This window comes from Hibiscus syriacus, unplaced genomic scaffold (assembly GCF_006381635.1).
Source record: "Hibiscus syriacus cultivar Baekdansim isolate YM2019G1 unplaced genomic scaffold, ASM638163v2 tig00113719_pilon, whole genome shotgun sequence".
Taxonomy (NCBI): domain Eukaryota; kingdom Viridiplantae; phylum Streptophyta; class Magnoliopsida; order Malvales; family Malvaceae; genus Hibiscus; species Hibiscus syriacus.
Genome location: NW_024063467.1, coordinates 22,015 through 37,304, shown reverse-complemented (window position 1 = coordinate 37,304; position 15,290 = coordinate 22,015). Strand labels below are relative to the sequence as shown.

At 34.3% G+C, this 15,290-nt stretch overlaps 3 protein-coding genes across 3 annotated transcripts; 1 reads left to right on the top strand and 2 right to left on the bottom strand.

Annotated features, from left to right (window-relative positions):
- Positions 1-4,046: 4,046 nt before the first annotated feature.
- LOC120186705 (21 kDa seed protein-like) lies at positions 4,047-4,887 on the bottom strand. The gene has a single exon (XM_039190580.1). It carries the CDS (start codon positions 4,862-4,864, stop codon positions 4,217-4,219), a length of 648 nt encoding a protein of 215 aa, XP_039046511.1. The 5' UTR covers positions 4,865-4,887; the 3' UTR covers positions 4,047-4,216.
- Positions 4,888-7,706: 2,819 nt separating this feature from the next.
- On the top strand, positions 7,707-10,148 carry LOC120186700 (pentatricopeptide repeat-containing protein At4g02750). The gene is made up of 2 exons (XM_039190576.1): positions 7,707-9,257; positions 9,341-10,148. The coding sequence occupies exons 1-2, from the start codon at positions 7,752-7,754 to the stop codon at positions 10,145-10,147; spliced, it is 2,313 nt and encodes a 770-aa protein (XP_039046507.1). The 5' UTR covers positions 7,707-7,751; the 3' UTR covers position 10,148.
- Positions 10,149-11,833: 1,685 nt separating this feature from the next.
- On the bottom strand, positions 11,834-14,446 carry LOC120186663 (mitogen-activated protein kinase 9-like). The gene is made up of 7 exons (XM_039190538.1): positions 14,404-14,446; positions 14,195-14,304; positions 13,327-13,476; positions 13,037-13,192; positions 12,571-12,708; positions 12,415-12,488; positions 11,834-11,963 (listed from the first exon to the last, which is right to left on the bottom strand). Exons 1-7 carry the CDS (start codon positions 14,444-14,446, stop codon positions 11,849-11,851), a joined length of 786 nt encoding a protein of 261 aa, XP_039046469.1. The 3' UTR covers positions 11,834-11,848.
- Positions 14,447-15,290: the final 844 nt, after the last annotated feature.

Below are 15,290 nucleotides of genomic sequence, written 5' to 3'. Positions count from 1 at the left end.
TACATAACGTAGCGACATTATAAACTAATAGAGAGCATAATTGTCATTATAATGCTCGATGCTCATTCAAGGAGTAATTGAAATTAATTTAAAAATAGGAACAGTAAAAGACGTTATCAATATGTTCGATTTTAATCTCTAACATTATCGATCTTTTCGATTTTAGTCCCTCAGTCGTTAGCACCCATTCGATTTTAGTCCATCATCCAAGTTAGGGACTTAAACAAAAGGGGTTAACGAAAATTAATGGTTGATGAACTAATATCGAACGGATCGATAACATTAGAGATCATTACCTCCTAATTTTTAAATTAGTGACCAAAGTCGATCAGACTCTAAATATAGGGGACTATCTGCATAGTTTACCCATAAAATATTTATGATAGAATTGTGTTTATTAATTTAAACAATTATTTACTAAATTGACTTATTAATTATTAAAATAATATCAATTTATTGATATAAACTGCCATGTAGGATAAATACATGCATGACCAATCATATCTTTTAAATATGTAATTCATCATACATATATTTCAATAGTGTGACCGATCAGATGTGTTTTTGTCCTACATGACAATCTTGATAGTAACATGAATTATTTTATTTGTTAAAAGAAAAAGACATAATATTACGTTTTACCGAATATATTTTTTAATACAATGATACTATATTAAAACGTGTGCAAATTATAACATTTTATGTGTGTATTTAATAATTATGAAAGGCATCGTACATCTATAATAAACATATAAATTTTATATATTAGTTTATAGCCATAAACACACACGATGAGAAGTTTAAAACTTAAAACACAAGTGGAGACAAAAAAGAGTTGGTGATGCTAACGTGCTATATTTACTTACTATTATGTTTGGTTCAATTTGTATTTTAACATAATCATATTATGCTTTCTGTCATGGGTTGTAATTTGATTTGTAATAGGGTCTGTATTGTAAGGGCTTCGGGGCTGAAAACTAGCGGTTGTCGGTTTGGTTCATTTTCTCTGAGCAAGAGTACTCTTTTCTACTGCCTAGAGTTAAAGGAGATTTCTAACGAGACTCTTAATATATGACTATTTAATAAAAATGCGTTCTCGTCGAGCAAAAAAAAACATAATCATATTCTATTATCTAACACATGAATAATAGAATGATTCTTATGTCCGAAATGAATCTCAAACTTTTAAAAAATCAACTTTAGAATCTCAAACTTTTCCTCATTGATCTAAAAAAACACAAGATTTAGTCACTTTCGTTACATTTTAATTAAAATTTATCACTTTTATTTTGTTTTAGTTAAGATATTATCACTAAAGGTTAACGGTCGTTAAACCTTTAAAAATTTACTGATGTAGCATGGTAAATATATAAAATTAAAATTTCATCATTTCTACATAGATAATATGTGAATTAAAATTTTGGTCATTTCCCTTTCATATTTGTACACTTTCGGTCACTTACATTATTGTTTTATTAGGTTTTGATCACTTGTATTATCGTTTTCTTAAGTTTTGGTCAGTTGGAAATGAGGTACACGGAGGTTGGCGTGGTTGCGGTCGTGTGAGAGATTGTACATGCCGTAGGGGTTAATGATGATTCGTAGGAATCTAGAATAGGAAAATTGCTTGTTCTTAAGCAAAAAAAAATGATTCGATGTTGAAAATCATGAATTTTGGATTGAATTAGTGGATGAATTTACGAATCTAGTTGTCGGGTTTTTGGATCCATTGATTATGTTTCAACGGAAGCACTTTCTCAAGGGAAAATCACCACAAAGAGTGAGATTCAATTATCAGGTTATTTGGATCCATTGATTTGTCTTCTTATTCCTTGTTGGATTTGGTATTATGCAATCTCAATATTAGGAAATTAAATTTTAGTTTGTATAACTGAGATTACTCAATTTCATTTTATCTCTAGATGCCCACCCTCTCATTTTTCTCTGAACTTGTGGTGTTATTATTTGTTATCGAAAGTTAGAAATCTTTTATTATTCTTGAAATGTAGCATGAGTCCTTGAAAGAAGGCAAATGGAGCAATGGAGCAGAGATACCCGAAGAAGAAGCAAAGAGAAAATAAAACAATAATAGGGTTGGGAAGACAACCTAGTAAAAATGAATAAATTGAAATATTAACCCTGCTAAACTAATTTGAATTTATAAAAAATACTCATAATCAGTATTTTGTCTAAAGTATAGGGGCTAAAATAAAATATTAAATCATTTTACTAACTTGATCATGTCATTAAACTAACGACATTCAATGTCAAAATAACCAAAATTTAATAAAACGATAACATAAATAACCAAAACTTTATAAAACGACAATATAAGTGAGCAAAAATGTACAAATATAAAAATAAAGTGACCAGAACTTAATTCGCGTATTATAATTTACGAGCGATTATTTTAAATATTTTTTAGTGTGATGCACATGCATTCATCCTAATTGATTTAATAATAATGTATTTCACGTAACGTAATATTTTTTCAGATATGATGATCTGAATTTATTATTATTTATATATTAGAAATGTTCTAGAAGGTTTTTTTTAATTATTGGTTTGATTCCATTATTCTAAAATTACATATCTTCCGAATATATGGAAACCCTAAAGAAAAATATGTCCAAAATTTAATATTTTATGTGTGAATTTAATAATTCTAATTATATGCATCGTACATCTGTTATAAAATTATAAACCTTATATTATACATTAATTTTCATCCATAAACACACACGACGAGAAGTTTAGAACTTCAACACAAGTGGGGACGGAGAGTTGGTGATAGTAACGTGCTATATATAATTATTATATTTGGCTCAATTTATATATTATAAATGTTATCGTCAAAAAAGTATAGGGTAAATTATCATTTAGTACTTAAACTATTAGTTTGGATTCGTTTTAATATTTAAATTTTTAATTTCTTCAAAATCATATCTAAAGTTTAGTTTTTATTTCATTTTAGTACTTCATCGTTAAAAGCTTTGGTTTTTGTTTCATTTTAGTATCTCCATTCAAAAATTAATTTCAAATTTTGAAAAAAAATGAAAGTTTAAATACTAAAACGGATCAAGACTGAATAGTTTAAGTACTAAATACGTTAAATTTTTAACTGATAATTCTAAAATGATACTAAAAAATTAATAATTTAAATACTACAACAAACTAAAATTAATATTTAAATATTAAATACGTAGTTTATCAAAAAAATATTATAAATGTATGGTAGTGTTTTTTATTATTGTTTGATTTCGTAATTCTAAATCTACACGTCTGACTAAAATTTAATATAAAGAATCTTTTATTTATTATATTTCTTGGAGCTCGAAAATATAGGAATGCTAAATAAAACATGTGCAAATTTTAATATTTATATGTGAATTTAATAGTTTTAATTATATGGTCGTACATGTAAATCTTATATTATATATTGGTTTTCATCCATAAACACTTCAATGTACAAGTGGGGACATATAGAGTTGGTGATGGCAACGAGTTATATATAATTATTATATTAATTATTTTTATCATATAAATTATTATTTCATATACTTCAAATGAATTATTTTACAAATAAATATTATTACTATTTTTAAATTATCTTAAATCTTAAATTATAAATCTTAAATCATGGGTCTATAATATATTATAACTCTAAATTCTATATAAGATATATAATGATAATAAAATTCCACTTGTTAAACATTTCACACGTCTTTATGAAATGAATTCCCTTATTAATATTAGAATAATAATTTTTCTTTTTATTATTCCATTTTAAATAGTTGGAAAACATTTTTTCCTTAGTAGGACGCACTGTAACTACACAGTCTATAATCTTTCAATCCAAATAATACGACTAAACATGACGTGGTGTATTAATAATTTAAATCTTAAGAATATATATATATTGCATGAATTTTATCTTAATTAAAATATAATAAATTTATATTTAAAATTTTATCAATCTAATCTTTTATAAATATTATATTATTTTTTATTATAATAATATTTTAAAAGCTTTAAAAATGAAATTATCCAACAGATACTTTAATTCAATTAATTCAGTTAACTCGAAAACATTACGAAAAGATAACACAATCATTACAACAAAGGCTTCATTAACTGAAAGCCAGATTTATTTGAAGCAAACAGCTCGTTCATTTACTAGCTGAAACTAAACGGAAAGTTGAGTGAATACTCAACCTTACTCGGAGTGCTTCTCTACGACTTGCTTTATGGCGTTCGATGCTTTCATGAAGTAGAATGAGGCGCCGTCTCCTTTAGCTAGCCCCAAACGGACCTTCGAATTATAAGAAACTCTATTGATCTCATTGCATAAAGATATGCAGGAATCACATACCGAAGGGCAGAAACCCAATACGTAACCATTTCCACCGTTCCTGATTCTGAACCAGCTCGTCAAAGTCTGGGGACCGGGGTTACCTACGTCCCCACCGACGGTGAGCCACCACTTTCCCGATGATGGGTCATAGTCGTCGAGCTTCCACGTAGTCGATGTTTTGCAGTCAGGGTCCGCGCCGGGGACGAACTGTATATTTACGTCGGTGGATTCGTAGACGGTGGTTTCGTTGTAGTCGGGATAAAATAACACCGGCACGCCGAGTTGATATCCGTTTAGGACTACTGCTTTTGGACATGGTTTTTCAACCGAGCGTGGCCCCGGCGCAGCACCACCGGCACCCTGTATCGTTGATACAACATAGTACTGAACGCCTGAGCGGAGCGGTTTGCCGTCGGAATCGAGCACCGGCTTCCTTGCGGCGGTGGCTACCGATGAGAAAAACGGACTTGTCGAGAAGAGGAAGATGAGAAATGAAACTGCAGGGGACATGGTTTAGTGCTTTGGATGCTGCTTGTTGGTTGCTTAGGGCTTAGATTGATGCTCCAATTTATAGAGTTATGGTTAAGAAATACACTGCATGAAGCTTGGGAGTATAGCGCATGTGGCATGAGCTGGAAAACACGTGCTCAAATAATTGTGGTAGGTGAGACTAGTTTAATTAAAAGTTGACCAATTCATTGAATTATTGTTATTAAAATAACTTTTAAAACGTTTAAGTTAATTTGAATTTATTTTAATTAAGGTCACGCTCTAGACATTTGATAGGAGATAGATTTCAATGCATTACTCTTGTGTGAACAATATTCAAGTTAGGACAAAGTTGTTAGATAATAAAAATATAATAAATTTATTACAAAGCCAATATGATAATTGATGAAATAATCAAATTAATCGGTTCTTAACACTTTCATGCAACAATCTATATGTTGACCGCCCCCCTAACTGTAATGCCTAGGTCCATCCCTGCTTATAACCACTCGTATGATATGTGTGAGGACTATTGTACTTTGTGATGACCCAAGCATCGTGTTTCTGATTTTTTTAACCAACACATTTATGTATTCGCATATTACATCATAGTTCAATAATTGGTGGTCTTGTTCGATGGAGTTTTGCAGACATGTGTGAGGACCATTGTACCTTGTGATGACCCAAGCCTGGTGCTTCTGAATTTTGACACTCTGATCTTCCACTTGCACTCTGGGTCATATTTAACACACTTTGCATATATGGTTTTCTGGATGGACTTTGCAGAGTGGACATCATCATGGCTTTTGATGAAATACTCTTTAATCGTCAACGTAGCTTCATTTTTCCCATCGAATTGCATGCCAACTGAAAAGTCACCCGAATTTTTGAATGATTCAGTCATGTGATATGGGTTTACTTGTGGCATGTCTAGGAATTTAGGTACTCTCATTGCATTATAATATATCTCGTACATGTGAGGGTGACTTGATACAGTGTAGGAACTTCATTGATGCCCAAATCAGGTGCACCACCACCGCAGACATTGTAATCGTCTGTCGAAACGGGTTCCTCAATTTCTTCATCTTCGATAGAATCATCATGTATTTATCCCCACCTATTTTAAGTATCAACATCAACAATCAATTCCGTCTGATGTATATTTCTCTTCCCACACTATGTTGCTGCGGATGTCCCATCAACTTCATTTCCACTTTCCAATAGCACCATAAAATTGTTTATCGGCCTGTATGTCGGGTCCTCAAGCTCACTTCCAAAAGCCATTTGAGATGAACTTCCAACCACATTTCTTGATGACCCGAGAACATCAATTATGTTACACACCTCAACAAATAACTCAAAAAGCTACAACATTTTTTGACTCATGTATTCCAATCATGATTCTAATATCATCATCTTCTTCAACTAGTACAACGACATATCTAATTGGATTGGGACATACCATAAACATATACTTTAAACCATCTACAATAGGTCGAATTCTTCATTCTATCATCTGCTTCATTTCTACAAATGTGATTAAAGAGTTATATTATATTAAAAATATTGATACATAAATAGTTATATTATGATCATAAATCATAAAATGATATTATATTATATTAAAAATATTATAATCATAACAACAACAATAAATTTGTATAAGTAAATTACAACTACAAATATTATAAAAATAATATTCACATAGTAATAAATCGTAAAATACTTAAAATAAAATCTATTCACACCTACTTACTTTTCTGTTTCTTTCAACAATTTGACTTAACAAAAATTCATTTTATTTGTATTTTCGTATGTAATTTTAACATATTAAATAAATAATTTCATATAGAATAACAAAAAATTAAACAAATAATTTTACACTTACTGAAGTAAGAATAATGGGAAAAAACGTACCAAATGAATAGGGCGAAAAAACACATGAATGAACACTTAAATCTTTTACACTTCACCAATTGTGGCTCTCTTCTTAATTTTCATTCTAACACATATATATAGCTGGAAAACTAATATTTTTAACAACTTTAAGTGTTAGGTATGGATTACATTGGGTGGCAGGGTATGTATTACACAAGATGGTAGGGCATGGTTCGAGCAACTTGGAGCAATTTGTATTATCTAGATAGTTGTGCATAATTTAAGCAACTTGTAATATTAGGGCAGCAGGATTTGATAACAAGGTATGCTTCGAACAACTTGTAGGGTCACATGGTAATCCATGCGCCATGCTTGGGTGTGGCATGGTAATGCATGCGTTTTAACTTGTATTTTATCATTAGCCCTATTCGAGCAAATAATTTGATCAAAGCATTATTCGACGATTTTTTTTCTCATATCATTATTAATTTTTTTTGCCTAGGTTAAACTAATTAACTTAAGGTAAAAACAAGTCCTTCAACTATGTCATCTTTTTGTTTTAAGCACGTAAACTATTTTTTGGTCAAACTAAGTAATTAAATTATTATATTTAATTATTTTAAGTTATATCATTTTTTGACTTAGAAAAATATTTTCGACTAATAAGATGTTGACATGTCACACAAAATTAGATATTTATTCTAGAAAAAAAAGTTTAAGGGCTTGAAGCAAAAAAGAGACATAGTTTAGGGACTTATTTTGATCAAAAAATAGTTTAAGCACTTAAAGTGGTTACATATAATAATTTAAAGACTTGTTTTGACTAAAAAATAATTTAGAGGCTTAAATAAAAAAAAAGTGTAGTTTAGACATAAATATTATATATAATTTTAAAAATTTTTAAAAATTTATATATTAAAATATACTAAAACTGATAGTAGTTTACGCTTAAAAGAAAAGGCTATATATGATATATATATATATATATATATATTCACCTCAAAACTCTTGCAAAATTTTGAGCCTGAAAATGAAAGCTCTGCGCGGGAGACACCGTTTGAGACAGTTGCCTTCCCTCAACGAACTAAAAACGAACCCAAACTCGTACCCCTCGAAGAAGAAATTGACTCAGATAAACCACAACTCCAAAAACTACGACAAACCCAGACCAGTTGGTGACTCCGACATAAAGCAATGGAATATGGCCATCTCTAACCACATGCGCAACTCCCAGATGGACGCAGCTCTTCATGTGTTTAGCTTGATGCCGCGTCGAAGCTCGGTTTCTTACAATGCCATGATATCTGGTTATTTGATGAATGGTAGGTTCGACCTCGCGAGGAACTTGTTTGATGAAATGCCTGAGAGAGATCTGGTTTCTTGGAATGTTATGATCAGTGGGTGTGTGAGGAACAATAACCTTGCTGCTGCTAGGGAATTGTTTGAGAAAATGCCTGAGAGGGATATTGTTTCGTGGAACGCTATGTTGTCTGGGTATGCGCAGAATGGTTGCATTGATGAGGCCAGAAAGATTTTTGATAGGATGCCTTATAAGAATTCGATATCGTGGAATGCTTTGCTTGCGACTTATGTGCAGAATGGAAGGATGGGAGAGGCTTGTAGGCTGTTCGAATCGAAGTCGGATTGGAATCTGGTTTCTTGGAATTGTTTGATGGGTGGGTTTGTGAAAAAGAAGATGTTGGTGGATGCTAAAAGGGTTTTCGATAGGATTCCTTTCAGAGATAAAATATCTTGGAATACTATAGTTACAGGTTATGCACAAAATGGTGAGATTGAAGAAGCTAGGAGATTGTTTAATGAGTCCCCCATTCGAGATGTGTTTACATGGACAGCCATGGTGTCTGGTTATGTGCAAAATGAACTGGTTGATGAAGCAAGGGAAATTTTCGAAGAAATGCCACAAAAGAATGCTGTTTCATGGAATGCAATGATTGCAGGGTATGTGCAATGTAAGAGAATGGACAAGGCTAGGAAATTGTTTGAGGAAATGCCATGTCGAGATGTAACAACATGGAATACGATGATCACTGGGTATGCTCAGACTGGTGAGATAGCTTATGCTAGGGACTTCTTTGATCGAATGCCTCGACGTGATACTGTCTCATGGGCAGCCATGATTGCCGGCTATGCTCAAAGTGGTTATAGTGAAGAGGCTCTATTGCTTTTTGTAGAGATGAAAAGAGATGGAGAAAGGTTGAATAGGGCTTCATTTGCATGTGCCTTGAGCACATGTGCGCATATTGCTGCTTTAGAATTGGGGAAGCAGTTGCATGTGCGGCTAGTTAAGGCGGGATATGAAAATGGGTCGTTTGTGGGAAATGCCCTGCTTTTAATGTACTGTAAGTGTGGAGGCATAGAAGAAGCTTGCAGTGCATTTGAAGAGATAATGGAGAAGGACATTGTCTCGTGGAATACAATGATTGCTGGTTATGCAAGACATGGATTTGGCATAGAGGCCCTGAAGTTTTTTGGGTCGATGAAGGCAGCTGGTGTCAAACCAAATGATACCACTATGGTAATTATTTATTAAATATAAAATTTAACTTGCATTAGAGATACACAGGCCAAGTTTTTTACTTGTATAATTTATTGCTTCAGGTTGGAGTACTGTCCGCTTGCAGTCATGCTGGCTTAGTGGATAGGGGCATGGAATATTTCTACTCGATGAGCCAAGATTATGGTATAACAGCAAATTCGCGGCACTATACTTGCATGGTTGATCTTCTTGGGCGAGCCGGTCGATTGGATGAGGCCCAAAAGCTGATCAGAAATATGCCCTTTGAACCAGATGCAGCAACATGGGGTGCTTTACTTGGTGCAAGCAGAATTCATGGCAATACCAAATTAGCTGAAACGGCTGCTGAGTTGATTTTTGAAATGGAACCTGAAAATTCAGGGATGTATGTTCTTCTGTCAAATTTATATGCGGCTTCCGGTAGGTGGGTTGATGTTAGTAAGATGAGATTGAAAATGAGGGATACCGGTGTGAAGAAAGTACCAGGGTATAGTTGGCTTGAGGTGCAGAACAAGATCCATACATTCTCGGTCGGAGACTCATGCCACCCGGATAGGGATAAGATCTATGCTTATTTAGAAGAATTGTATCTTAAAATGAAGCGGGAGGGCTATGTCTCCTCTACAAATTTGATTTTACATGACGTAAATGAGGAAGAGAAGGAACAGATGCTGAAGCATCACAGTGAAAAATTAGCTGTGGCGTATGGCATTCTCTCAATACCTGCTAGTCGACCGATCCGTGTGATAAAAAACTTGCGTGTTTGTGAGGACTGCCACAATGCCATCAAATACATATCAAAGATTGCGGGCCGATTGATTATCTTAAGGGATTCAAACCGTTTTCACCATTTCAAGGAGGGTTCATGTTCCTGTGGGGATTATTGGTGAATGGTGACAGTGTATCAGAAGCTGTTTTAAGTGGAACAGCTAACAATTGACATCACCAATGTGCTGCATGTGGAAAGAGCCTACCTCCTTATGGTCTTCATCCTACAAGTGTAGTAAAACTAAGATGATCTTTTTTGTTTAATTATGATTGATTCTTTGGACTGACGTTTGCCCGTGATCAATAATGAAAAATTAATCGAACTTCAAGCATTTTTCCATGATACTATGTAGTGCATTTGATCTGTGTATACATCAAGGAAATGCCCGTGTAATGTACTTGGCATGTGGGACAATAAGGATAGGCATCATCTCCTGACTTCTTTACATCCGAATTAGCTTGGGAACCAATCTATGACTGAAGTGAGAAACGTTGAATGGTGATCCTTAGCATTGTTCTGCAGAAAAGAAACTTTTCACAGGTAATTGATTTCTAATTGTGTAATATGAGACCGGGCTTCTCCGCATCTGATCCTTGATCTTTCATTTCGTGTCACAGGACGGCCATCACTGTGCAGGTTGCTTTCGGACATTTCTCAATCTTATATGGAGTTGTGTGAAGAAGCAATGGCAAGTCCATCAAAATTCTTTAGAAATCCTTACCAAAACGATTTTGAGCTGCCCCATTCCCTCCGGACAGAAAGATATAGACTAGTGCAAACTGCCCAGCATGGATTAGAGTATGCAAAGGTATTTTTTATCATTTTCATCTTTGGTTCATAAACAATTGCCACTTCTGACTCTTTCGCTTGGTTGGGGAAGCCGTATCAACTCAATGCAATACTAAACCAAATTAAACCCATGATTCCAACAGGGAGAAAAGATCAGATCCACGCATGATCTGGAGATGTCCATTGATCGAATCAAGCCTGCACTTAGAGTACGAGTCTAGAAATTACAGCACATAACAGAAGCCATAAAATTACACAACAGTATGTAGTGTTATCCTTTTTCATTATAAGACAAAATACAACTCTTGCTTCCTCAAATGTGAAGCTATATGACAGCCGGACTCTTCTCATGCCTTACCCGATACTATAGTTTTACAGTTGGCTTCTGTCTGAGTAAAATGAAAAAAAAAATGGTACGTCACTATGAATTCCCCTCTTCCCAATAATCAGGGGGGAAATGGGTAACGCACCAAGCCGACTATATATCGAAAAGCAAATTCCAAGTTCTGATCACGTGTTAATAGCTGTAACCTCCTGAGACAAGGCATCCAATGTCTCATCATCGGCTTCAGCAATTGGTTCCTCCTGCAGCAACAGAAATATATGTGGGCATATAAATAAGATACATACACAATGTTCACTTGGTTCCACAGCAGAGTGTTGTTGGTTGCAAGACAAAGAGAGAATAGTCTACCGTTGATTCATTCTTTTCTTTCACAACATACTTAGAGGCGCTAATGCTATCACTTTTCAACAGGCTACGAGCACTACTGTTTGCTTTGCTAGGGCCATTTCCCCCCACTGCATTTGTGTTCTCTGAACCGTCTGAGAACCGGGACTTCAAAACTGTATCATTATTTTCAACAATGTGCTCATCCTTGGGAGCATGAACTCGCTCTCTGAAAATAAATAACACAGTTGATCAAGCTAATTCAAACACGACACATACGCTACGCAAAATTGATTTAAATTCCACCCAATCTAAAGTACGACAGTAGCTCCCGGGTTAAGAAGTAATATGATTCCTAAAACTTTATGAAGCATACTGAGGCAAAGAAACATGTTGTCTCTGAAGTGGAGTACTTCTTTCGCCTTTACCATAATGTTCCTCCAGATGTGCAAATTGCAGCTTGAATCGATCAACACCACTAATGAATTAAAAAAAAGAAAAGAAAATATTAATTGTGATCTGGCAGAATATGTTTTCGAACAGGCTTTCCGTATCTTTTTTATGTGCCCCTCAACCGATTTGCACACTAATTAAGTTCAGACTATTGGGTAATACTAGTTTTTTCGTTAGATTCATGAAACACTATAAATTCCTTCCAAATATACTTTTATTCTTTTATAACTACAAAAATTCCTTCAAAGGTCAAGTGCTGAAACTAAACCAGAACAAAGAACGTTCTTTCCTAGGGGAAAATCGCATACATTTAAATAGCTAATCATTTCAAAGACGACATGAAAATAAAGAACTTTCGAGTATCCAAGAAACTATGAAAGACTTTAGACCTGAATTCCATATTGGTAAGCACATCATAGCTCCCATTTATATGTGAAAACTTAAACCAAGTTATAGAATATTAAGTGTTTTCTAACCTTGGGTACATGAAGCTGGTTTGCTCCGCACCCTGAAGATACTCTTGCAGCATCTGTGGATGATACTCTAATATCTGTTCACTCAAAGTAAGGAGTTGATTAAGCTCAATGGTAGATAAAAGCCACATAAAAACCAAAGCCACACATGGCAAGTACCTCCCGATAAATCAGCTCTCTGACATCATCTTTTGCCAGTTTCCTTCTCTCAAAATCAAATTCTAGTTTTGAAATTGGTTTGGTGGTTGGTTCACGATCCACATTGGCCAAACCATAAAAATATGGATCAGCTAATGCCTGCAAGCATAGTACATTCTCATTAAGGATATCAGAAGCTGTGTAAGTCAAGATCTAACATGCTCAATAATCATTAATACTTGATTTGGTGTCAGTGGTGAGAGGAATTGTCATATCTTTGATGAAGTGATGCCGACAGAACTTTAGATCAAAGAAGTAGCAGTCAAGATCATCCCTTCCTTCAATTTTTTAGGATTTCTACTTTTAATCCTTTTCTCAATACACACACTCAAATCGATTTCAGGGTTATCTCTTGTGAGCATACTTCCCTTGTTCATGCTCTTTGGGGGGGGGGGGGGAATTCAAATCTAACAGATTGCAATCTTACTACTTCAGCTGTGGGGCGATCTTTTGGATCAAATGCAAGTAGGCGCTGAAGTAAGCTAAGAGCCCGAGGATCCGCATTGGGGAACTTTTTTGAGAAAGGAACTGGTTGCTTTCTGCGCATGTTACTAAGGTACCTCCTTGCCTTTTCGTTCCGAATCTGCGAGGTCATAATAAATTAAGTATTGATGAGTTCGTCAGTATTTAATCTCTAGAACCTCAAAGACGAGGAAAAAAAGGAAAGAGTGTCAAATGCAAAATACAGCAGAAAATTAAGAAAATAAAACAATCAACCTTTGATATGGATTCAGCAGAAGGTGTACCAAGCAGATCAGTCATGAGATCCAATTGGTGCACCACATTTCTCCCAGGAAAGAGTGGTTTTCCTACAAGCATCTCAGCAAATATGCATCCTATGCTCCATATATCAATCGCAGGAGTGTACTGCACAAGGACAAACGACACAGAAATTCCAATTATAGCCTAATAAAAAAAATATTTTTATATGAATACTATACATCAAAGGCAAATGAAATTTTGGATCTCATGTCCGAAAGATATAAGTAGTGAACCACTCCTTCCTCATCAAGACTCGCAACAAAAAAATGATGAAGACAACTGATTCATGCTCTAATAACCAACAAAAGTAAGTAAATATTCATGATAACAGGGCTGACATAAAACTAGATCCATGAATACTCTGGAAGTAAAGGCACGAACATTTGTATCTTTAACTCCTAGGTTAGGTGCTAGCATACTCAATTCCTTTGTTTATTTGAGTGCAAAAAAATATAGGGGCTTATCTAGGTAAAGTTCAGGATCTTTTCGGTTATTTTAGCCTTAAACTAATTTTCAAGAACTTTTCTCAAGAGATAACATCAAACTGCACAGTGAATAGGTACGTGCAGGAAATTCCTTACCCATCAGAAAGTAGAAGGAAGCATCCTAATGTGGTTTTCACTTTCTTTAATTCAAAGTTCAAACAAAAAAACAGATTAGAAGGGGAAGACCAGTGGGATAAAAACCTTCAAGGGAAAAACTCCATATTTCATGCCTAGGTAATAAAAACAGAAACATCTGTCCACAATTAGAGCCATCACAGCAACTGAAAACAGAAAATAAAAACAAAAAGCCTAGTATATAGAAGATCATCAGAACTTACTTTGGAGAAAAAAATATTTGAGACAGCTGGCCACGCGACATCAGCTAATTTGTCTTGCATTGCATCCAGAATTTTAAGAAAAATTGTCGCGGCGGGAAATTCCTCTCTGTCTGCATCAACGATCCTTCATGGTCAGCATCGACAGTCTCTTAGGCCTTCAGCTCCAAAATGTCACGGTAAGAATTTTTCTCCTCGATTGCTCTCCATACCTGCACAATCAACACAACAAACTACCCTTCTCACCAGCAACATTAGTGTTATCAAGAAAAACATGTTGCGGTAAAAGTTTCTCCATCACATGCAAATATGACATAAATGCACTAAATACAACTAAAATGCTATGTCAATGGCTTTTAGACACCCAATAATATATATATATAGTCTTTTTATGGAGTTGGAAGGTTGATTTTGCCACTAGATCTGATTCAAATAGGTTATAAAACATTGCTTTATTATTTGAAAGCACCAATAGTGCCCTAGCGTGATGGCTAAGGCATGGAGAGCCATGCTTTAAACGTGGGATCAAGTCCCTTTGTCTTCATTTTTTTTGCAAGCCAAGGGAAAATGGTTAAATCAGGGTTCAAGTCCCCGAACTTCCTTGTAAACTCGAAAACTAGCCTATTATTATCAAAACCTCGCACTTTAGTCCTCAAATTAACTTACTCATCCAATAATAAAACCTCAATATTTTTGGGGTGTGACATTTTCCGGTGAAACAACCACCAAATTTAGACTCAGGGGGTCGAGACAAACCAACCCATGAATTTTGAGGAATGAAAAATGACGTGGTGGCCGACGACATCAACCGACGACCTTATTTGCAAAGTAGAGAAAAAATAGGGGGAAAGAAGAGGATTCAAAACGACGTCGTTTTGGTGTATATTTAAGTTTTTTAAAACAACATCGTTTCGATACTTGTTCTATGTCATAACACTATTAAAAAGTTAACGGTAGAGTGAACAAAATGGTTCAATCCGTAAAGTTCAGTGAGCAAAATAAAAAAAAAATTGAAAGTACGGTGAATAAAATAGGAGAGAGAATAAAATTTAACGAAGAATAATATAATTTACCTTTTTTTTAAATGATACAAACAAGG

What these genes read in the sequence shown, in the direction of transcription:
- LOC120186705 (XM_039190580.1), bottom strand. Translation starts at nt 4,864, where the DNA reads ATGTCCCCTGCAGTTTCATTTCTCATCTTCCTCTTCTCGACAAGTCCG.
- LOC120186700 (XM_039190576.1), top strand. Translation starts at nt 7,752, where the DNA reads ATGAAAGCTCTGCGCGGGAGACACCGTTTGAGACAGTTGCCTTCCCTC. An exon ending in AACCAAATGATACCACTATG is followed by an intron (nt 9,258 to 9,340) that starts GTAATTATTTAT and finishes TTATTGCTTCAG; the next exon opens with GTTGGAGTACTGTCCGCTTG.
- LOC120186663 (XM_039190538.1), bottom strand. Translation starts at nt 14,446, where the DNA reads ATGTTGCTGGTGAGAAGGGTAGTTTGTTGTGTTGATTGTGCAG. An exon ending in CAAATATTTTTTTCTCCAAA is followed by an intron (nt 13,477 to 14,194) that starts GTAAGTTCTGAT and finishes GTCCTTGTGCAG; the next exon opens with TACACTCCTGCGATTGATAT. An exon ending in GAGAGCTGATTTATCGGGAG is followed by an intron (nt 12,489 to 12,570) that starts GTACTTGCCATG and finishes TTGAGTGAACAG; the next exon opens with ATATTAGAGTATCATCCACA.